The 25,245-nt window shown below is 42.2% G+C and overlaps 1 protein-coding gene across 2 annotated transcripts in view; it reads right to left on the bottom strand.

Annotated features, from left to right (window-relative positions):
• The window catches only part of LOC147110963 (protein bassoon-like), a 428,570-nt gene that overhangs the window by 316,800 nt on the left and 86,525 nt on the right, over positions 1-25,245 (bottom strand). For both annotated transcript variants that reach the window (XM_086001388.1, XM_086001387.1), the window contains one exon: positions 23,635-24,513. In XM_086001388.1, the coding sequence (XP_085857514.1) occupies positions 23,635-24,513 (879 nt within the window). The remainder of the gene's footprint in view (positions 1-23,634; positions 24,514-25,245) is intronic.

Consider the following 25,245-nt stretch of genomic DNA (forward strand, 5'->3'; position numbering starts at 1 on the left):
TTTATGAATTTGTGCTCCTGGCAGAAAGTTCTACAAGGTACACAAACATCTATGTCCTGAATTCGCAAAGTGTCTGAATTCATAACATCAACCTTACACAGTACCATTATATGAGTTCAGGACTAAAAATGACAATATTAAACATTGGGGTACACCAGAGTGAACTGTAGTAAGGTATAGAAGTTCCACAGTTCCATTTCATCCTTCGACTCATCCGACGCTTCAACAAAAAACTTTTTTTCTTCCTTTCCGATGTCAAGGATCGCAAGCTTCATCAACTCTTGGACACCAATGCCCCTCCGGAACCTTCTTCCCCATCACTTTCCTCTGACCCCCCTTCTCCCAATCTCACCCCCTGCCGTGTTTTCACTATCCCCTCTGACCTTCCCCTCTCTGACCCCGAACGATCAGTCCTCAGCAAAGGCCTGAGCTTCATCCCCTTATGCCCCCACCTCAATGAATTTCGAGCTCGACACGATGTTGAGCTCTTTTTCCGCCGCCTTCGTCTCCATGCCCACTTCTCTGGCCAGGAGTCTTCCCCCCGCATGACTGACTCTTTCTCCCGCTTTCAGAATTCTCGTTCTACCTGGACCCCTCCCCCTGGCCTCTTACCCTCTCTAGATCTTTTCATCGCTAACTGCCGCCGTGACATCGGCAGTCTCCATTTCTCTGTTCCCCTCACTCACTCCAACCTACCTCCCTCTGAACTTGCAGCACTCCATTCTCTTAGATCCAACCCTGACATTGTCATTAAACCTGCTGACAAGGGTGGTGCTGTTGTTTGGCGAACTGACCTCTACCTAGCGGAAGCTGAACGCCAACTCTCCGACACCTCCTCCTACCTCCACCTGGACCATGACCCCACTACCGAACATCAAACCACCGTTTCCAAGACTGTCACTGACCTCATCTCCTCTGGAGATCTCCCCCCGCCCCCCCGCGGCCACCAACCTCATAGTTCCCCAACCCCACACAACCCACTTCTACCTCCTTCCCAAGATCCACAAACAGGACTGCCCTGGTAGACCCATCGTTTCAGCCTGTTCTTGCCCCACGGAACTTATCTCTTCCTATCTCGACTCTATCTTTCTCCCCTTGTCCAGTCTCTTCCCACCTACATTCGCGACTCTTCGGACGCCCTCCGCCACTTTAACAGTTTCCAGTTTCCTGGCCCCAACCGCTTCCTTTTCACCATGGGCGTACAATCCCTCTACACCTCCATCCCCCACCAGGATGGCCTGAGGGTGCTCTGCTTCTTCCTTGAACAGAGGCCCGACCAGTCCCCATCCACCACTACCCTCCTCCGCCTGGCTGAACTTGTTCTCACATTGAACAACTTCGCCTTTCACTCCACTCATTTCCTCCAAATCAAAGGTGTTGCTATGGGTACCCGCATGGGTCCTAGCTATGCCTGCCTTTTCGTGGGATATGTGGAACACTCTTTGTTCCAGTTCTACTCAGGTCCCCTCCCTCACCTCTTTTTCTGATACATTGATGACTGTATCGGTGCCGTTTCCTGCTCTCGCCCTGAACTAGACAATTTCATTCACTTTGCCTCCAATTTCCACCCTTCCCTCACCTTCACATGGTCCATCTCTGACTCTTCCCTTCCTCGACTTCTCTGTCTCCATCTCTGGGGATAGGTTATCGACCAATATTCACTACAAGCCCACTGACTCCCACAGCTACCTTGACTACACTTCCTCCCACCCCGCCTTCTGTAAGGACTCTATTCCATTCTCCCAGTTTCTCCATCTCCGCCGCATCTGCTCCGACGATGCCACCTTCCACACCAGTGCTTCCGACATGTCTTCCTTTTTCCTCAACCGAGGATGCCCCTTTACCGTGGTTGATGCGGCCCTCGACCGTGTCCGTTCTATCTCCCGCACTTCTGCCCTCACCCCTGCCTCTCCCTCCCGGAACCATGATAGGGTTCCCCTTGTCCTTGCCTTTCACCCCACCAGCCTCCACATTCAACGGATCATCCTCCGCCATTTCCGCCACCTCCAAAGTGATCCCGCCACCAAACGCATCTTCCCCTCCCCTCCCCTTTCAGCATTCCGTAGGGACTGCTCACTCCGAGACACCATAGTCCACTCCTCTATCACCCTCTGCACCCCTTCCCCTTTGCCTGGCACTTTCCCGTGCAAGCGCAGGAGATGTAACACCTGCCCTTATACCTCCCCCCTTCCCACTGTCCAGGGCCCCAAACACCCCTTCCAGGTGAAACAGTGATTTATTTGTACTTCTTGCAATCTAGTATACTGTATTCGCTGCTCATGATGCGGTCTCCTCTACATTGGGGAGACCAAACGCAGATTGGGTGACCACTTTGCGGAACACCTCCGTTCAGTCCGTAAGGGTGACCCTGAGCTTCCAGTCGCCTGTCATTTTAATTCACCGCTCCATTCCCACTCGGACCTCACCATCCTTGGCCTCTTGCATTGTTCCACGGAAGCTCAACGTAAACTCAAGGAACAGCACTTCATCTTCCGATTAGGCACTTTACAGCCTTCCGGACTCAATATCGAGTTCAACAATTTCAGATCATAACCTCAGCCCCATTACATTTTTACTTATATTTTTTATCCACACCTTTGTTTTGGTTTTTCGCTCCCCCCCTTCCTTTTTTTTCTCTCTCCCACATGGCAGCTGTCTCCCATTCTGCCAGCGCATTTCACACCTAAACTAGAGCCGACTTTTGCCTCCACTAGTCCTATCACCATCTCGTCTCGTTTTGAATACCTCTTAACGTCTCTTTTCTTTTGTTCTCTCCCAGCCCGGCCTCTTAATCTATTTCATTCCCTGTGCCTCTAGTCTTGATAAAGGGTTTTGACCCGAAACGTTGACTCTAATTTCTCTCCACGGATGTTGCCTGGCCTGCTGAGTTTTTCCAGCATTTTCTGTTGTTATATAGAAGTTTTATAGTTTACCTTTTATTTTTTAAGTGTGCTCAAAGTTACAAGGGAAGTATTTCAACTGAACCTCCTTAATCTATCCTTCTGTTTATCTCTCACAAAAGGTCTTTTTCCTCAAGTTTTCTCTCAACAAGGGACTCCCAATAGCCAATATGGGAAAATTATATATTTTGCATCTAGCATTGGTCTATTATACCTATATGGTTCATCAATTAAAAAAAAAAACGATTGCCTAAGATTTCCCAGGAAACATTCAACATGTTAACATTTATTTCACTTTATCCCTTACTTATAAAACAGCAGGTTCGCCAAATCATGAGCTGCATCGTGGGAGTTCCATAAGTTAATTACTAAATGTTAAAGGGAAATATCTGTGTTTATTAAGAGTCCTTTGTTGCTATGTTTTAATATTGCAGGTAAAAGAACTTGGGGAAAAGCATTTTACGTAGAATTGCTTCCCTTCTTCAGTTTAACATGGTCAAGACTGATTCCATCATATGCTCCCAACAGAAACTCCGTTCACAAGCCTTTGATTCCATCCTGCTCCCTGGCTGCTCACTTGGACACACATATATACAGATTAATATAATATAAATATATAATCTTTTAAGTCATCTATTCTGAAAATATTCAAATTCTTATAGCAGTGGTCAACTTCAGGAATGTGAGTTTGGGAATTTAAAATTAATAATTAAAAAAGGCAATTATAACAGGGATAGAACTGGTCTCTATTTCTGTCATCCACCAGTGATGGTATGAAAACTGGAAAAGGACGTTGGGAAAAAGAGCAGACAGAAAGAATCAGGTGATCTGACAGGGATTTCCCCAATACCGGGCGATAGTTTAAGATAACCAGCAATGAATGAAAACCACAAGGTTGGCATGGAGAACATTTTTCCCTGACCATCAGGTTACAATTCACAGTGCTATTGGAGATGATTATATTACTCATTACAGTCAGCAGTAAAATGTAGTTTACATTTCTAGTTCCTTGGTTTATCAGAATTGTTATCAATATAAACACATTTCTTCAACTTTGTGGACGTCAAGCACAGTTCAAACCCCTGGTGCTAGATGTAACCTTTGAGAATTGTAGCCATTCATCCAGAGCCAAGTTTAATGAGATCATCTTTTTGCAACGCTTAGTTTATTCAGGGCAGTCTTGGAACAAACTTGTCTTTTGGTTCTGTATATTTTCCTAATTATTTAGTTCCACTTTATAATTTTTAGCATTTGAAATGTACAGATGAGTTTTGCAGCTGTTTAGTGGAAGGCAAAGAATGGAAATCACCCCAGTGGCCAACAACTTGCATTTATATTGCACCTTTAACAAAGAAATCTCCCAAGGTGCTTCACAAATAGGAGTAAGCAAAGGGGCATTGCGCCGAGAGAGAATAGGGGGGCTAAATTCGGTTGATTTGCGCCTCCCGTTAGTGACCTAAAAGGACGCTAACGGGGCGCAAATCAACTAGCGCTTGGGCGTGGCGCCGCTAACGCCTCCCACAAAATTCAGCGGGAGGTTAGCGGCGGCATTAACTGTTAGCTCGGCACAGTGCCCCGGCTGTAATATTGGGTGGCGCCCCCACGACTTACCGCCGGACGCTACGTCCGCCGGGGTCAGGGGGGGCCTACCTGCGGCCGGGGCGGCGCTAGTTAAAGGGGAGGTGGCGGGCGGCCATTTTTGTTGCTGGCCGCCTGCCAGTACTAAGGAAAGAGTACTCGGTAAAATAATGGGACTAAAAGACAACAAGTCCCCTGGACCAGATGGCCTGCATCCCAGGGTCTTAAAAGAAGTGGCTGCTGAGATAGTGGATGCATTGGTTGCAATATACCAAAATTCCCTGGACTCTGGAGCGGTCCCAGCGGATTGGAAAACCGCTAATGTAACACCCCTATTTAAGGAAGGAGGGAGACAGAAAGTAGGAAACTATAGACCAGTTAGCCTAACATCTGTCGTTGGGAAAATGCTGGAGTCCTTCATTAAGGAAGCATACTGCAGTCAAACCAAGACAGCATGGTTTTAGGAAAGGGAAATCATGTTTAACAAATTTGCTGGAGTTCTTTGAGGATGTAATAAGCAGGGTGGACATGGATGAGCTAGTGGATGTGGTGTATTTGGATTTCCAGAAGGCATTCAATAAGGTGCCACATAAAAGGTTACTGCATAAGATAAGAGATCACAGAGTTAGGGGTAATATATTAGCATGGATAGAGAATTGGCTAACTAACAGAAAGCAGAGAGTCGGGATAAATGGGTCATTTTCTGGTTGGCAAACGGTAACTAGTGGGGTGCCACAATGATCAGTGCTGGGGCCCCAACTATTTACAATCTACATTAATGACTTGGATGAAGGGGTCGAGTGTAATGCAGCCAAGTTTGCGGATGATACAAAGATGGGTGGGAAAGCAAGTTGTGCAGAGGACTCAAATAATCTGCAAAGGAATATAGACAGGCTAAGTGAGTGGGCAAACATTTGGCAGATGGAGTATAATGTGGGAAAGTGCAAGGTTATCCACTTTGGCAGGAAAAATAACAAAGCAAATTATTATTTAAATGGAGAGAGATTACAAAATGCTACAGTTCAGAGGGACCTGGGGGTCCTTGTGCATGAAACACAAAAGGTTAACATGCAGGTACAGCAAGTAATCAAAAAGGCAAATGGAATGTTGGCCTTCATTTCAAGGGGGTTGTGCTACAACTGTACAAGGTATTGGTGAGACCACACCTTGAGTACTGCGTACACCGTTTTGGTCTCCTTATTTAAGGAAGCATATACTTGCATTGGAGGCAGTTCAGAGACGATTCACTAGGTTAATTCCAGAGATGAGGGGTTTGACTTATGAGGAAAGGTTGAGCAGGCTGGGCCTATACTCATTGGAATTTAGAAGAATGAGGGGTGATCTTATCGAAACATACAAGATACTGAGGGGGCTCGACAGGGTAGATAGAGAGAGGATGTTTCCCCACATGAGGAAATCTAGAACTCGGGGGCACAGTCTCAGAATAAAGGGTTGCCCTTTTAGAACTGAGATGAGGAGAAACTTCTTCTCTGAGGATCATAAATTTGTGGAATTCTCTTCCCCAGAGAGCTGTGGAGGCTGGGTCATTAAATACATTTAAAGTGGAGATAGACAAATGTTTGCAAGATAAGGGAGTGAGGGGTTATGGGGAGCATGCTGGGAAGTGGCTTTGAGCCCTAGATCAGCCATGATTTTATTGAATGGTGGAGCAGGCTCGAGGGCCCAAGTGGCCTATTCCTGCTCCTATTTCTAGTACCTGCCCCCGTTGCTGTCCCCAACCCCCGTGAAGCTCCCCCGCGAGGTGCTGACTGCTCTCCGCGATCCCTGGTGGCCCAACTGGGCGTCTGGACGTGCTGCGCAAGGCCCCTCCTCTTTAAGGGGAGGAAGGTCGCGATGTGCCGCGATATTGGCTCGCAGTGCCCCAAGAGTGACGGGGTGCTACCTGGGAAAAATCGGCCGCGGGGGCACTAACTTTTTCGGGTGGCAAAGGTAGCGCCCCATTCCAATTTCTACCCCTAGGTCTCTCCTTGCTCAAAGAGATGGGTTAAGTTTTAAAAAAGGTAGAGAAAGAGGTGGTAAGGTTTAGAGGATTCCCAGAAATTAGGGTAGAGGCAGCTGAAGCTCTGCCACGCTGGTGGGGCAAAGGGAGAGGGGAATAGCACAGAAAGCTGAAGTGAGAGGAACAGTGTGTTTAGGAGGAGATTACGGAGGCCAGCAGGGCGAGGTCATGGAAGGATTTAAAGATCAAGATGAAAATGTTAAATTCAATGCATTGTGCAATGGCAAGCCAGTGTAGGTAGGCAAGAACAGGGGTGAATGGTGAACCGGATTTAGTGCAAGACAGGTGACATGCAGTACAATCTTGTACAAACAAGAGTGTATGAAGAGTGAAGGATTGGAGACAAAGAGCAATAAATGAGAAGTGTGTGGAGGTTTCAAAGGCACATACAAAAGATTTCAGCAGCAGAGGGGCTTTGTGAGGAAATGTACCCTATGGTACAGTATTGAGCCATACAGTCCAGGAAGGTCCCCGATCTGTGCAGAGTTTGATGATCTCAACTAGGTGCTGTGGTAACAGTACCACTATTTCCTGCCAGTCCCCAAATTAGAGATTTTTTAAAAAATCAACCCGGCCTGCTGCTCCCAATTGCTATCCAGGGATCCCTGCAATAAATGCACACAGGTGGATGCCAGATAACAGCAAGGTTGAGCTATGATGGCATTACTATCCAGACTCATTCACAAAGTATGACCATAAGGCAAGATACTAGAGGGCTACCATTCCTGTAGATCTGTATCCTTGGTATAAATCTATCCTTCAGATAAGATGTTAAACCAAGGTCCTACCTGCAGTTTCAGTGAATGTTAAAGATACTGTGACAATATTCAAAAAAGGAGCACGGAGTTCTTCCAGTGTCCTGGACAAGATTCTTCTTTCAACCAACACCTCCAAAAACAGATTTACTGGCCATTTATCTCATTGTTGTTTGTACAATTTTGCTGGTGCAGAATGGCTACTCAGTTGGGTTACATAAAACGCCTACTGCACTTCAAAAGGTAATTCATGTGCAAAGCATGAAACACTGACATGATAAGACATTATATTAGATACAACTATAATAATATGTTGCTCCTTTCAGGAGCGAAGAGGTAAGGGGAGAAAAATCAGATACAAAATGCAAGTAAACATGAAAATAAAGAATGGGACATAATTTACATAATACATGTTGATAATGGTACAAATATGATTAACTGCATTGCTGAGCTAAAATCAGCCTAATTTGAAGATGTAGCAGATTTTAGTTGAATTACTTAATTGAAATGTGTAATAGCCAGCTGGTAATATGGAAACAGCAGTGCACACAGGTTGAATAACCATACACAGCATACAGATTATTTGTACAAATGTTGTCAAATGGCCCATTGTGTTCAAGGATCTACAAGCACCACGTTACAATGTGCTCCAGACTAAGGAGCACCAACAATATTGTTCTCTCCTTTGTTTTTATGCAGGTTGATTTTCCATCTCCAATCAATTTTATAACTAATAAACAAAAGTGTTCAAAGAAAATGAAAATAACACACAATTATTTTTAATGCCATGACTTTTCTTCTGGGCTGCTTGCAGCAGTGTCCAGGAGATTAATCTTTCATTCCTGGAGACCTCAGGACAATCCCGGGGAGTTAGCAACCCTAGTTAAAATTAGTACATTAGAACATTAGCCGACAGCATCAAAGCACAGACAAAAGAACATCTCCACAGCGCTTCACATTTATTGCTTTGTTAAACCAAACCGAGTTCCCCCCGCCTACCAGAATGTAATTTCCTTACAGAAGTCAGCCATTTGTTGGTGTGCGCAATGCTTTCTCCAGACATTTCTACCTACTTTTAGCTCTTTACCCGCACGCAGGCAGTGATCCATGTTAGGATATGGTTCTAATGATGCTCCAGTGCTTTGCCTAAGTGGCCATTATTACCATTTAAGCCACAGCATGAAGAGTCTACAGATTATTCCATTATGTGGAGCATTATAGCTATCCAGGGCTGATATCTATACGTACATTTCTAACAAAAGGCAATGGAAAGCAAACATGGACTTCTGTTCATCCTTCTAGGAACACCAAGACCAGCTATTGTATTCCCATTACTATCCTGCCTGAATTTCTAAACATTTACATGGGTTTCGGCCTTGATGTCACAAGCCTACAGACAAGTTAGCTTTTTCAGAAGTTATCTCAAGTACAGGCCTCGACACGAGTCACTGCAGTCCTCCTTTTGGAATCGAACAAAGTTTGGAGAAATTATGCGGTTCCAAAAATGAGGGCACCAAGTTTGATTACTAACGCTACTTTCTCTTGGACTATCTTTTACAAAATTGATGATCTAAAAGAAGCTCTTTGACTTCTCTAATCTCAGTTATGCCACCGTGGAAAAGTGGCAAATGGAGGCCTTTACAAAAGGAAAGTCTTGATTTATGATGTACACAACTGACTGATCATTTTGGAGGATAAGCTATTTTTCTCCCTGCTCTCACAGCACTGCACAGAGATACATAACCACTTCCAAGACCTTCACTAAAGCTACACTGAGCTAAACTGTTAACAACCTTTAAAATCAATCATCTTTCCAGGGACATTGCCAAAGTACTCAAAAATTTCACACTTCGTTGTAAATTGCAGCACAGTGCACCATTCTACGTTCCGTATGCTACCAGCGTCTGCACTATTCAAGGGAATTGATGCAATTTTCTTTGTAAAATGTTTTCTAGCTGGTTGCTTTATCATTATTTGTCATCTATATACCTACTGGGAATATTTATTTAGCTGCTAATTGATCACCAGTGGGCTTCATGAAAAATTGTAGGGAAGGAGGAAGACCAGAAGAGTAGGTTAATTGTTTCACAAAAATGCACAGCTGCTACAGCAAGGCTTTTTGACACAATTTATGTTACTCAATTATGTATTTATGAACAAAGAAAGATTTGTCAAATATTTTCCTGAAGACAGCACCCAGTTTAAAATGGAAATGAGTAACAGACTATTGGGATGTTATATAATGAACATGCTGATTGATCACTAAGAAAAATTGTTTGAAAAATGTAAATATTACGTCCCAGCAAAAGGGTATATGTAGGAAGCATCAAAAGCCGAGATGGAGATACATTTTGAGGTCAAGGATTGCACTGAAGGTTCGCTAGATTGATTCCTGGGATGAGAGGGCTGTCCTATGAGGAGAGATTGCGTAAATTGGGCCTATACTCTCTGGAGTTTAGAAGAATGAGAGGTGATCTCATTGAAACATAAGATTCTGAGGGGGGTTGACAGGGTAGAGTCTGAGAGGTTGTTTCCCCTGGCTGTAGAGTCTAGAACTAGGGGGCATAGTCTCAGGATAAGGGTCCGGCGGCCATTTAAAACTGAGATGAGGAGGAATTTCTCCACTCAGAGGGTTGTGAATCTTTGGAATTCTCTACCCCAGAGGGCTGTGGATTCTGAATCATTAAGGCTGTGATAGATAGATTTTTGAAGTTTAGGAGCATCAAGGGATATGGAGATCGGGTGGGAAAGTGGAGTTGAGGTCAAAGATCAGCTATGATCTTACTGAATGGCGGAGCAGGCTTGAGGGGCCGTATGGCCTACTCCTGTTCCTTATTCTTATGTTTTTATGTTCTTTTGAAGCCAAGCACATTTCACAATCATATCGGATACATCTTTTAATCACCAACACTTCCAGGCATACAAAAGCTGTAGAACTTCATTATAAGCATTATTATACTACTCTGTCTGACTTGAAGACTTAAAAAGGCAGATATGTAAAAGGCCACAGTCCTGACAACCTTTCGTCAGTGAACAACATGCCCTGCAATGACGATACAAAACTGAGCTGGAATAAATTACAACCTGCAAAACAATCTCAGGGTTCTGATGACCATGCTAACCACATGAATTTTACTTTAGTAGTGTTGAAAGTCATCACAACTCTGAATTGTGTTATGTGTATAGTAATATATTGCAAGACAAACATTACAACTAAAGCTATTCTAAATATAACTTTACAACCCATTTTGGTTGACGAAATCCAGCGCTAGCACACCAATGGAATAACTCATTTTTGTTGAATTTTTGTGCTTTTCAGGATGAGGCAAAGTATCAGACATGGTTGTCCATCTTCATCCATTCTATTTTACTTCTTCGAGAATGCATTAATGGCATCATAATCAAAGGTCTCAAAGTGCCTGTTCGTCATTTTCTGAAAGACTTGTGGTATTCTTTTCACAGACTATAGCGTGTTGTTGGCAGAGTTGTCTGGGATTCTAGTCAACCTGGTCTTTCTTGTCTCTCTTCAATGACAGCAAAGTCATAATGCATGTTTAGCTTATGGTATACAAAACATGTCCAAATAGTTCACATTCATGGTTTGGAGCTCCTAATCATGTAACAGAAGGGCTGCACGCCTATTGATTGAGTTGCAGAGAGGGAAATAGTTACTGCTGGAGCTCCGCACCCAACTGATAAAATCACCATTTCTTGGGTATGATGTGTGCATCAATATGATCAGAAGGATGGCGGCAATGCATTCACACATAATTGGGTTGTTCACCATACTATTTGGGAGGATACCTACTGCCTGTCTAGCAAGTAGTCCAGCCTGTGCTAGTCTGACATCTAATGACAAATTTGCAACAATCCTCCTTGGGGTAGGCGGGGGGAAGAAATAGGAAATAAGCAGGTTTCTTCCCGACTGAGCTGGCTCCAAGATGACAAGCCAGGCTACAGGAGATTGGACTGAGTCTATCCTTAGTGGCAGATTTGGTGATCCAATACCCGAATCACCAGAGTGCTATTAGTAATTCACCAGCCAGTCTGGCTCAATAATGGAACCGTGAGGGGTAGGTCTATTACTGGGGTTAGAACTCTTCGCACCACGCTCCAGATTTTTCTGAATGCCAGTTTCTTGAAGAGTAGGGTGGTCCCAGTTGGAAGCTTATCAGTGCTCGGTGTTGGTAAGCTGCAGTTTTAGTTACCAGCAATATCCCTCTACATGCTCGAAAGGAGTTGCTAAACCTTGGTTCTTGCCAACCTAAGTTCTCTGCGCTTAATTAAGTGGTGTGTTTTCCTAAGCATGCCCTATCAAAGAAACTGAAACACTACTGATATGGATTTCTCAATAGTTTGCTTTTGAGATGCCTGAGCATTGTGATGGACTTCTGTGCACATCAGACACCAATTAAAAAAATGGAGAATGTCAGTGCTGCTCTTATACGTTTTAGATCCAGAATGAAACACCTTCTGCTCTTCCTAAACAATAAGCTTTAACTGTGACCTCTTACTGCATCAATGCAGTCCATTTTGAATGGCAATAAATGACAGTGCAGCCAAATGAGTTAGTGATTTTATATATAAATATCTTTGAAAATATGAGCACGATAAGACAATCAATTCCACATTGCAATTTGAATGTGTGCCCTGCTGGAATGTGTGTATGCATTAGTTTTCCCATGTTACAATGGGGACTACACGCCAAAAAGTTCTTCATTGGCTGTAAAGCGCTTTGAGACGTCCGGTGGTTGTGAAAGGCGCTATATAAATGTAAGTCTTACTTTCTTTAATGAAAACTCTGGAAGGTTATGTGAAGCATTGGCATGTGCCAGCAGTGAATGTGTAAAAGGTTGACAGCCAACACTCTGTGATAGGCAAGTCTGGGGATTCATCTGGTAAATGGTATTGCTTGGTAGTCTTAACTTGACCGTTTCCTAAAGCATTGATTCTGGCTGCCATTTTCTGCGAGGTGTGCTGCACTGCAGTCCTCTGGGGTGAGTGTCCTGGAATGCCAAATAAGGCAACTTTCTTCACATCCATCTCAGGCAGCAGCATATTCTCTCTGCCAGCCAAACAGGAATTTGGGTGCTGCTTCATTCTATCACTTTCCCATGGGTACAATTTCCTGCCTCCATGTTTGTTTAGCCATTCATTGATTTTTATCAGCTGTTTCTTTCCCCACTATAAATTTTGAATCCCGTATGCATTTACCTACCTTTAAGTGGCCGCATCTCACTAAATGGCAGTAGCCCTCTAAAGGCTGATAAAGACTGGAATTGCACCACTCCACCCCCTCCCCCCACCACAATATATTTCCAGTGCCACATCTTGGAAGATCATGCAAGGTTTGTGTCTCTCAGAACCAGAAAGCACAACGCCTAATGGAATCCAATACTACCGCATCTACACTGGGACCTGAAAATTTACCCTCAAGTGTTCTAGTATACTGATCCAACCAGACCCAATGGAAATAGGATCTTTATAAACTGTACCAAAAAAAAAAAATCACTCCTTGCAGGCTGTATGGGTATAATTTTTTTAAATTATTAATCCTACTCTATTTGTGGATCTCTTTTCAGAAGTAATCATACATTACCACTGTACAATCACTAGGCCTGCCTATCATTCTATAGATTTCTATGATATTTATAAGGCACGCCAGTGTAATCTGGTGGCAGATGATCAACACAAATTAATCTAAGTGCTCTGTGCCAACATGTCTGGAAATGTAGATTTAACAAAGGGAGTGACCATGTAATGGGAAATCTTGGCAAATAATTCAATTTGGCAATTATACTAAAAGCATGGATTTAAATTCTTAATTACATGCAATAACTAAGCTTCTTGACAAATGTCAATGCATTTTCCCCATTGCATGAGTTTTTTTTTATTAAGTAAATTGCATGAATGGGTGTCGAGCGTGATCAAAATACCTACTCTCAAAGGTCACTCAGCTTGGTTTTAAAAGCAATCTTTTTTTCTCCTCCTGATAACTTTGCCATTTTTAGTAACAAGTAGCATTTCTAATCTACTGCACTGCACATAGAAAAGAAGCAATTCATACAGATAGCCCCTGCAGAGAAAGCACCTGGCAATCCCCCTCTGCAGCCACCAGACACAGTGAGAGCATCAGGTCTTGGGGACTCTCAGCAAGAGATCTGATAACTGCATTGATACATCATCTCAATCTAATGGTTTCAGACGCATCCGATAACAGTATAGTATAGCACACAAATACAAGTCAACAGTTAGTTGGGTTATGTCTGTATCAGTAGAGGAAAAACACTGCTGCTTATCATCTATTTAAGCAATTACTGGATCAACTCCCAGACACTCAAACAACAACAATACTGATTCTTCTCCATATTGGGCTGGAATTTACGGGTCCGATGACAGCGTATGTCGTAATCCTTCTGAAAGGCCCCACAAGTTCCAGGTTTCCACATGCGCTGCGTTGCGCATGCACGAAAACCCGAAACTTGTGATCGGTCAAGGTACGCCTTGACAGATCTACCAATCTGACTAGAAATTCACTTTTGCTGGCGCAGATTGCCTAGCAATTTCCCACGAAACTCTTATGGCTGGTACAAGCAGGCATAGGGCCTGCTTTCACCAGCGTAAGGGTTAAAATAATGCTTAAAGATTTTAAAATAAAAATGATGCACAAACAATTAAAATTAGTTTATGCAAATTTTGGCACAGATTAAAATGATTTTTCAAAATATTAAATTTTTATTGCATTTGCTGTATTAAGGGACCTTTAATTAAATTTGAAAATGAGAAATTAATTTTTATTGCAGTTGTCTAAATTGTTCAATTATTTTGGAATTCCATTAAGGTTTATGGCGATTCGTTCGTAAATAGAATCCTCCTTTCTCATTGGAGGACCTGGCCCATGTGATCCCAGGAATGCTTCCAAACCACCTGCATCCCTGGGCTTTTACGCAGGCGTACGCCTGGAGGCCCAGAACCCGAACTTTCCATAGCTTTGGAGCCAGGAGGTAAGTTCGGAAATAGTACGCCTCCGACCACAAATTCAGGCCCATTATCTTTATATCTGGGAAGGGGAGAAGAGAGCAGCTAGGATACTAGCTCTAGGAACAAAAACAAATCAAAATCTGCCAACTAAGAATTTAAGATTAAAAACTCAAAATGTTACTATTCTTCATATTTAGCAATATTTTTGGTGCAGCAGCCAATGATTTGACATAGAATTCTTTAATAAATACTACTTAAGACCAGAATTTTGTGGCAATATAATTTTTTCTTAAACAGCAAGGAGGTTAGTAACAGACTTCAGGAGGACATATAGACAGACTGGTGAAATGGGCAGACACATGGCAGATTAAATTTATCACAGAAAAGTGTGATGTGAAGAGGCAATATGAACTAAATGGTAAAATTTTTAAAGGGTGTGCAGGAACAGAAACACCTGGGGATGTACATACACAATCTTTGAAGGTGGTAGGACAAGTTAAGAAGGGTGTTAAAAAGGCATACAGGGTCCTTGGCTTTATAGAGTACAAGTGCAAGGAAGTCATGCTAATCCTTTATAAGTCACTAGTTAGGCCCCAGCAAAGTATTGTGGCCAGTTCTGGGCACCACACTTTAGGAAGGATGTCAAGACCTTAGAGAGGGTGCAGAAGTGATTTACTAGAATGATACCAGGGATGCAGGACTTCAGTTACATGGAGAGACGAGAGAAGCTGGAGTTGTTCTCCTTCGAGCAGAGAAGGTTAAGGGGAGATTTAATACAGGTGTTCAAAATCATGAAAGGATTTGAAAGAGTAAATAAGGAGAAACTGATCCCAGTGGCAGAAAAGTCAGGAACCAGAGGACACAGATTTAAGCTAATTGACAAAAGAACCACCTCCCAAACCCGCGACCTCTTCCACCTAGAAGGACAAGGGCAGCAGGCGCATGGGAACACCACCACCTCCAAGTTCCCCTCCAAGTCACACACCATCCTGACTTAGAAGTATATTGCTGATCCTTCATCGTTGCTGGGTCAAAATCCTGGAACTCCCTACCTAACAGCACCGTGGGAGGACCTTCACCACACAGACTACAACAGTTCAAGAAGGCGGCTCACCACCACCTTCTCGAGGGCAATTAGGGATGGGCAATAAATGCTGGCCTTGCCAGCGATGCCCACATCCCATAAAAATGAATTTTTAAAAAACCAGAGGCGAGATTAGGAAAATTTTTATATTTTGTTATTGCAGTGAGGTTTGATGGGTGGTGGAAGCAGATTCACAAATAACTTTCAAAAGGGAACTGGATTAATACTTGAAAGGGAAAAATTTGCAGGGATGTGGAAAGGGCAAGGGAGTGGGACTAATTGGATAGCTCTTTCAAAAAGAGCTGGCACAGGCATGATGCGGCAAATGGCCTGCTTCTGTGCTGTATAATTCTATGATTCTAAATAACATACAAAAACAGATGATTCATATACCAGGAATTCAGTGAAAGACTAAAGACCATCATCTTTATGAAAATGCTAAACATTATTTAGAAACTTACGGCACAGGAGGCGGCCACTCGGCCCATCGTGTCTGTGCCAGCCAAAAAAGAGCTATCCAGCCTAATCCCACTTACCAGCTCTTGGCCCATAGCCTTCAAGTGCATATCCAAGTACTTTTTAAATAGGATTCGGGTTTCTGCCTCAACCACCCTTTCAAGCAGTGACTTCCAGACCCCCACCGCCCTCTGCGTGAAAAAATGTCTCCAACTTCCCTCTAATCCTTCTACCAATTAGTTTAAATCTATACCCCCTGGTTATTGACCTCGCTAAGTGAAATAGGCCCTTCCTATCCACTCTATCTGGGGCCCTCATAATTTTATACACCTCAATCAAGTTTCCCCTCAGCCTCCTCTGTTCCAAAGAAAACAACCCTAGCCTATCTAATCTTTCCTCATACCTCAAATTCTCCAGTCCTGGCAACATCCTCTTAAGTCTCCTCTGTACCCTCTCTAGTGCAATCACATCCTTCCTGTAATGTGGTGACCAGAAATGTACACAGTACTCTAGCTGTGGCCCAGCTAGTGTTTTATACAGTTCAAGCGTAACCTCTCTGCTCATATTCAATGCTTTGGCTAATAAAGGAAAGTATCCCATATGCCTTCTTAACCACCTTATCTACCTGTCCTGCTACCTTCAGGGGTCTGTGGACATGCATTCCAAGGTCCCTCTGTTCCTCTACACATCTCAGTATCCCACAATTTGTTGTGTATTCCCTTGCCTTGTTTGCCCTCCCCAGTTGCATTACCTCACATTTCTCCGATTGAATTCCATTTGCCACTTTTCTGCCCACCTGACCAGTGATATATTTGTGCAGTCTGCAGCTTTCATCCTCACTATCAACCACCCGGACAATTTTTGTATCAGCTGCAAACTTCCTAATCATGCCCCCTACATTGAAGTCTAAATCATTGATATATACCACAAAAATCAAGGGACTTAGTACTGAGCCCTGCGGAACCCCACTGGAAACAGCCTTCCAGTCACAGAAACACCCGTCAACCATTACCTTTAGTGACAATGGTAAATGGATAGATGGAGATGTGAGGAAGTGCATAGAAAGAGAAGGATGGGTGCACTTGCAAGGTAAGTGTGTGGAGTGATTTGATGGAATAGGCTCGACAAGGCAGAGTGAGGGGGGGGATGTGATGTGCACAACGGGATGTAAAGAAGAAAGAAAGACTTGCTTTTATATATATTTGCATTTATATGTAAGAGAATGTGCAACTGTGCTCACCTTTTCTGACCTGGCGCTCGCCGCTGATCTCAAAGAAAACTGCCCGCAAAGATCTAGCGATCTCTGTGGTGAAGATTTTAGCTCTCCCGACCTTAGTTTGAATCTGGCGCCAAATCAAGTGAATCCTAAGCATCCAGCAACAGTGATGTCATCAAGCTGGCTAAGCAGCCGATCACACTGAAGAATTTTCATCGATAGCATACCAGGAAGTAACATGCACAGATTCTAATTTACTTTTTATAAATTTTACAGAGAGCGAAATAAAGATTGGGACATATACATATGATTAAGGTAGAAGCTGAAATATCAAACAAACTTTAAAAAAAAACTTGTAATTCTTAATATTAATATAAAAATTTGACATTCCACAGTTGTTCAGCAGTTAGTACGCCGTTAAAAACCGAGTTACACCTCTTTCAACAAGGCTTAAAGTTTTATTTTTTTTTTATTTTTAAAAAGAGCAATATTCCATTGTAAAAGGGGAAGTTTTCGTCCTTGTATGTGGTTTCAAGTGATTCCGGCTCTGGGGAGTTCCACAGTTCAACCTGTGGCTGAGCAGTGAATGACTGACCGCAACTTCAGGATCTCTGCGTTTATCTGTATATGTGCTAAATTCTGAAGTTGCAGTCAGTTTCAGAGGGGTAATGACGGTGAACACTGACAGTTTTGCAGTCATTACTACCACAAAATCCAGGCCCTTAGGTATTCTGTTTGGATTTAAAGCGATAAACATGAAGCCAAATCTAGACAAACAAAAATATTACATTATTGTCCTGGTGACAAATATGCCCTCTAAGAAACAAAATACTGATATCTGGGTGCACATTTTTACACACTTAACTGTGTTTTGTGGTACTTTGGAAAAGGCAATTTAGAAATATTGTCCACAAAAAATTTGGAAAAATTGTTACTTTTTAAATGTGTTTTAAAGCATAGTCTATTCACACATGTTAAAACAAAAAAGGCACTGAAATTATAGGTGGTTACAGCACAGAAACAAGCCATTTGGCCTAACTGATCTATTCTGGTATTTATGCTCCACATGAGCTATATTTTCCCATCTATCCCATGGGCATGGACCTTATGTAGTAGCCTATTATGTGGGATAGTGTCCATTTGATGAAGTATTTCCTTAACATGAATTTTCTGTTGCACAATTTCCTATATAACGTGTAGACAGAAAACAACCTACACTCATATTGCATCTTTAATGTAGTGAATCATCCCAAGGTGCTTCACAAAAGAAGCGAGTTGGTAATAAACCCTAAACAGGGGCTGGAAGGTGACGGTTCAGGAAAGTGATTGAAAGTATGATTAAAGAAATATATTTTGATAAGATTGAGTGACATGCCACGTTGGCTCAATGTTTTGCTACTGGTGTAGCAAAGAGAGAGGAGCTAAAAGACCAGACGCAGAACAGTGGCATGTGGGAGATAGGACATGGTATGTAGAGGTCGAGTGGGGAGAGGTCATGGAAGTACTTGTAAATGAGGATGAGGATTTTGAATTCAATGTGCTGGGGCAGGAAGAAAGTGAAGATTGGTAAATATTGGATTGATACTGTTGCCAAAAGGAAGTATGCAAATGAGAAATAGGAGGAGATTGAAGATGAAACCTTAGGGCATGCCAGAAGTAACCATACAAGGGCAAGACAAGAAGCTGTTGCAGGAAATGTTCTGGCTACATAGGGACAGGTAGAAATGGAACCATGAGAGTTTAGGATTCTCAACATGTGCTCACTTGGTGAAATTAATTGTATTCTGGGATGTAAAAAAAGACAGCTGAACACAGGACACGACAATCTACTCTCACAAGCTGTAAAAGAAAATACTATTTTTCCTCCTTTGCAAATCAAGCTCACTGCCTGAATTTTTAAGCTGGTCACAAAAAGCACAGGTTACGCTACTCAATGTGCTGCTGTTGCCATACTTAACATAAGTAATATTTTTTCAGGATTCTCTTTCTCCTGCCCCATTAACATTTTCCTCTATGCATTGTTGGAAACAACATTAACCACTGTGGAATTTTAGAACTGGGTTCTATAGAGTGTCAACACTACTCCCAAGAGTGCTGTGACATCAAATCTACCAGTAAGGCAGGGATAGACAAAGTATGACTAAGATGTTAGATTGAACCCATGTACAGGCTTGTTGCCCTAAGGCCTGTTGTTGTATACCCAGCATACACTGAGCCTAGCACCAATACTGATAAATACTACCACGACAACTACAATAACAACTTGTATTTATATATCAGCTTTAATGTAAAATAATGTCCCAAGGCACTTCACAGATGCATGAGGAAAATGGTCTCTGAGCCAAAGGAGAGATTAGGAGGGGTGAACAAAAACTTAGTCAAAGAGATGGATTTTAAGGAGTGCCCCAAAGCAGGAAAGGGTTATTGGATAGGTGGATGAGTTTACAGAAGGAATTCCAGAATGTGGGGCCTAGGCTGCTGAAGGCATGGCTGCCAGTGATGGGGCGAAGGAAGGGGGAGTGTGCAAGAGGCTGGAGTCAATGGAACAGAAAGTATAGGGGGGTTGTAGTGCTCGAGGAAGTTAGAGAGAAGTGGGGGGGGTGATAACATGGAGCGACGACAATATGAATTTTAAATTTGAGGCACTGGGGGATCGGGAGCCAATGTTGGACAGCAAGGATGGGTGTGATGGGCAAGCATGACTTGGTGCAGGATAGTATATGGGCAATAGAGCTTTGAATCCACTGACGTTTATGGAGGATGGGAGGCTGGCCAGTCAAATAATGGAGTAATTAAGCCTGGAGGTGACAAAGAAATGATTGAGGTATGTAATGCCAACAATGCAACTGAAATTTCATGAGATGTATGCAGTTTCACTGCTAAAGGGAATTTTAAAAAAAATAATCACATTTAAGATGCAAAAAACAAATTCAGGCTTATTGACTATATTTATATATGTAAAAATAATCAATATGAACCAGATCAATATCCATTGTTTTATGACAATTGATTCCTGTACAGCAAGATATCTGAAAGTTACCGGATAGAAGAGCATGTAGCTTTAGGGACAGTAGCTTACATCTAATTGGAGTAGAGGCTCTATTAATAAGGGAGGCTGAAAACTGATACTGAAATTTGTCAACTGGGTGATCAACCACGAGTGACAATGGTTCAGTGGGTAAATACATTGATATTTACAGAGAGAATGCTGTTCATGTTTAGGTTTGACACATAAAAGGTACTCCTTTCTTTGAGTTAGTCATCTATCTATAGATTGCAGCCCTTTTGAAGTTTTCAACCAGAGCACCAGTTTGACATACCAAAAGATAGTCCCTTGTCCTCAGCCAGGCACTGGGATGCAAGGTTCTCACCACAGATTGCCCCTGGTTTTAATCCTTGCTGTCTTTATTTTGCTCCATTGATTTTCTCTCTGCATAGCTATGATTTTGTAAAGTTATACATTAACTATTCAGTTGACTCATTTGATGTATACTGGCTGCGGAAATTGATAATCTCTATCCGCTAGGTGATAGAGGAAGTTTAGCTGCATCAGAAACTTGGGTCTTGACATCTTACGTCCAGCTTCATTGCTTGTGCATCTCAGAATGGGTCACTTGCATATCTATCCATATCTAAATGCCAGATTGATGAATTACCTGACAAGAGAGCATGTTCAAGGGCCAAGCTTCATTGTCAATTATGAGCTCTCTCTCCTGGTGCCAGAGGAGAATTCACTTGTCAATGCCCTCCTTTTTCAAACCACCCTGAGCAAAGTCATCTTGTCGCCAGACCATTTCACCTTCTATGTTTGGAACTAACAATTACAGCAAAATAAAATTACTTTTGTGTTTTCAGCCCTATTGCAACAGCTCCTATATATAGGGGACTGTTGCAATAAGACTGAAAACACAAAAGTAATTCTATATCTATCCATATCTAAATGCCGGATTGACGAATTGCCTTACAAGTGAGCATGTTCAAGGGCCAAGCTTCATTGTCAATCAAAAGAGGTCTCGCCTAGTGCCATACAAGAAATTTCACTTGTCAACGCCCTCCTTTTTCAAACCAGAGTGCAACACAGTATTCAAGATGCAGCCTGACCAAAGCACTGTACAGTTTCAACATTTAAGTCATTGTCTTGCTTAGGTCAGGCGGGGAAAGCTTTTGAAATTAACTGCAATTTAAAAAAAAGCAAACGCACATTCTATAAGAAGCTTTGTAGTTGCAATCTACTTGAGATGCAATAGATGGCAAGGTATGCATTTTCTTCCCCATTAATTTTCTCCCCTCCTGAAGACTTGAGCCTTGACAGCAAGTGCAATCAGCTATTTCACCAAATAGTGCAGCACAGCCAAGCTCAATCTTGTCCTCACCCAATAGCTGTATATGTGCACTTCCAGGAGGGAAGGATAGCCATCAGGAATCCTGGCTGTCTTTCTCCTCTCTCATCTAAAGGAGCAGAGGCAATTGTAATCCCAGGTAAGATCAGCTAATTCAACACAGACCAGTGGTCAATTTAAATAAAAATCCTGCTTGGCATTACTGTAGCACAAGGAAAAGCAAAATATCATTGCTTATTCACACCAAATAACATACATTCATATTCAATCTGGGCTGCAGGGTGACTCATGCCTCCTATTGATGCCCTGGTCAATATTTATCCCTCAACCAACATCACTTAAAAAAAATTATCTGGTCATTATCACATTGCTGTTTGTGGGAGCTTGCTGTGTGCAAATTGGCTGCTGCGTTTCCTACATTACAACAGTGAATACACTTCAAAAATACTTCATTGGCTGTAAAGTGCTTTGGGATGTCCTGAGGGGCGCTTTATAAGTGCAAGTCTTTCATTCTTTCTTCCTTCCAGCATTCTAGTTGAGATTGGTAACTCACTCAAGATGCCATGGCCTAGTGCCCTACCACCTCACAAGAACACCGGAATTGCCAAGACACTGCACCATGTCAATAGTAACCTATAGTTTTAGAAGTACTGAAGTTGAGGTCAGGATACTTTACAAACTATTTCTTTTTCAACATTTAATTCTTGTAGCACATGCAGAAGCACTTTCAATTGCGGTGCATTGTCACCAATCTGTACAAGCACTGCATCACTGCACTACAGATGTGCCAACATGGTCACCCTTGTAAGAAATAAGCAAGACGCACCAGATAGTAAATACATCATGGCTGGTTTCATCAAAAATCACAATGATACAAGTTCTCAGGAATCATTATATCAAGAACAAATATAGCAGAAATTATGATCACGCTCATCATTACTTTACAATATTTTCATACATTATGTGGTGGAAAAACCCTAGGACCAAAACATTAATAAACCTATTTTGGTTCCATCATCTCCTTACAGACTCCATTTCAATAGATGATCCATCTATGTACAGTACTCCAAAAACATAAGCAATTTTAATAGGTCATCACATCAAAACTAGGCTGGTATGCACAGATACGACAAGTGATCACACTAAATATTATGTTTTCTTTACGTATTTCAATGGATATTGCCCCAAAAGCTATACATTTTTAACAGACAATTGTTCTGGACAAGTGAACATAGACAGTTTGATTGAAAGTCAAGACTGCAATTGGCCAGGATAAATTGTCCATCTTTTACTACGATTCTATCTTACTTCTTTAGTGAGAAGCTACTTATAGAATTGGTACCATGCTGATTTGTGGACTTTAATAGTGAATTCACCGAACAGATAGCACCTGTAAACATGTGTGCTTCTCTGTATTCATGTGCATTTGTTAGGAACTGTCGCGCTGGAGAGGCGAAAGTGGAAGAAGAGCTTCCTTATTTAAAAAAAAGACATTTTACAAGGGATTTAAGTGCAATGTTTGAATGTGGAAATGAAGGTTCTAGTGTGCATACACTACATCTTACAATAACCAATATGCTGCTCTAAGTTATAACTGATTCTAGTTCAGTAAGTCAATATCATCAATCGTGCTTTACTGTTAACTGGAATTTTGAGCAGGGTATGCTTAGTCAGCCTTGAACAGACACTCGATCTTCAACTACAGAGTATTTTTAGGGATAGGGACAAAATATATGCAGTGCACATACAGGTAGCCAGACAACCTTTACTCTTTTCACAAACAGCCATGTGTAATTTTTAACAAATACACACTGCGGTTTAATATCATACATGTACAGCTTTTGAAGAGCATTTATATAATCTCTCAGCCCAAAGCTCTGTAGTTGTCCTACCAACATCCAGATCATCTGACCAATAAATATATTGAATGCCAAGATCATGAAGAAGTGGCCAGGTTGCCAAACATCCCCATCATATATCAAAAGCATAAATGTAACATTTTTGGTTACCAGTTATTTTACCTTACCCTTTCCCTCACGTTTTTGCTCAGCTTTAGAAATATCTAAAATCTATCTCCATCTCAATTTTAGCAGTCTTCATCACCAGGGCATCTGAAATCGCAGCAGTCTACTCTCATCAAGTCATCTCTAACTCCTTAAATTGCCAGCAATCTAGAAGACTTTAGAGCCAAAACTATCTGGGGGCACATTTCTAACCATCAATGTTCCATTCCTAGTCAGTTCAGATTTATAACAACATAGATCAGCAGGTTATGGTATTTATAACTCTTTGAATCAGTCCTACCTCTACCAGATGTGGAGTTGGATTGAAGCCACACATGTTGCACACTTGGACTTTGCATTCAGTGCAGTTGTTAAAGTTGGGAGACTGACCTGATCCCACATTCAGTTCCGTTTTACATAGAGGGCACAATACTTTGGGTTTGGTGGCTTCTTTCTGTTGAATGACTGGCTCCGGTTTTCCTTGTTTAAATGCAGAGACACCATCAGTTTTAACTTGCATTCCTGCTGTCGAACCCTGCAATTTTGAGCTCAATTCTGTGCTTTGATCACTGAAAACTATTTTTGGAGCCTGTTTAGCTGCAGATCCTTTAGCAGGTGATTGCTGGCTTTGTGATGTCTGTTCTGGCTGAGTGGAAATAAGGCTGGTGGCCTGGTTCAAAAGGGAAGTTCCAAACCCAAAGAGTTTACCAGTAATACCCTCCTGCTCTTGGGATATACTGGAGGGCCCTGCTTGTGTTCTTGATGGTGAACCATCTGCTGTCCGCCTTTGTTCTGCAGGAGAAGGCCTAGTTTGCTGGCTCTGACCCATAGGCCTGGTTGCCTCTGATTGGGCAACAGGCTTCGGCTGGGCAACAGGCTGTGGTTGAGACTGAGTAGCTGTTGACCCCCGCTGCTCATGTTGACTGGGTTGCATCTTGGTCTCAGGTTTATTTTGTGCACCAGATGGCACTTTAGGAAGCTCCCTTTTTACTGGTGTAGTTCTGCCCTGTTGGGGGACAGGATCTGCTAGAGGCTGTCGCTGCGGTTTTGCTTGTGGTTCTGTTTGGGGTTGGCGTGATGGGGAATGTAACTGCTGCTGACTTTTGGAGCGTGTTGCAGTAGTCATGTCCATTCCCAGAGCTCTCTGCATCTGACAGTTTAAGCACAACCATTCTTCCACCTACAAAATAAAAGAAAAAGTATTGTTACACCATCCGAAATTAGAGTTGCTAAATATTTTTTGCAACCTCAAATCATCATACACCACATTACTGGTTACCATAAAAAAATATTACTCTACTTAAACAGTTTGCTGAATTTTTGTCCTCAAAATGTGGGATGCAAGTGCTACAAAATGGAACATTTCCTTCACTTTTGCCCCACCTATCAGCATCAGGCACTTGCCCCTCCAAATTAGATATAACAAGTTAGTCGCAAAGTAACAATCACCTTACACTGAGCTATCAAGCATTGCCTTCTTAAAAACATATTTGTTCAGCCAGTTTTTGTCTTCAGAGGAAGAAGTTCCCTGCAAGATTACTGTCATGATTTTATACACAAGTGATGCAATTATGTATTGAGAGCACAATGAATTTGCAAACAAAAATGTTTTCCAAAATGTACATGAAGATATGTAATATTTCTATTTTCCAAGGCTTTAAATTAGCACATCACAGTTTACTTGAGTGCATTAGGAACTGGATTAACACAAAAGCAAAATACTGCAGATGCTGGAAATCTGAAATAAAAACAGAAAATGCTGGAAACACTCAGCAGGTCAGGCAGCATTGTGCAGAAAGAAACAAAGTTAACGTTTCAGGTTGATGATCTTTCATCAGAATTGGCAAATTCATTTCAATCACTGGAACCAGTAGAGAGGTCACCCATCCCATCAGTTTGTGGTGGATTTGAA

This window comes from Somniosus microcephalus, chromosome 11 (assembly GCF_052327205.1).
Source record: "Somniosus microcephalus isolate GS21.2 chromosome 11, FLI_Smic_1.0, whole genome shotgun sequence".
Taxonomy (NCBI): Eukaryota; Metazoa; Chordata; class Chondrichthyes; order Squaliformes; family Somniosidae; genus Somniosus; species Somniosus microcephalus.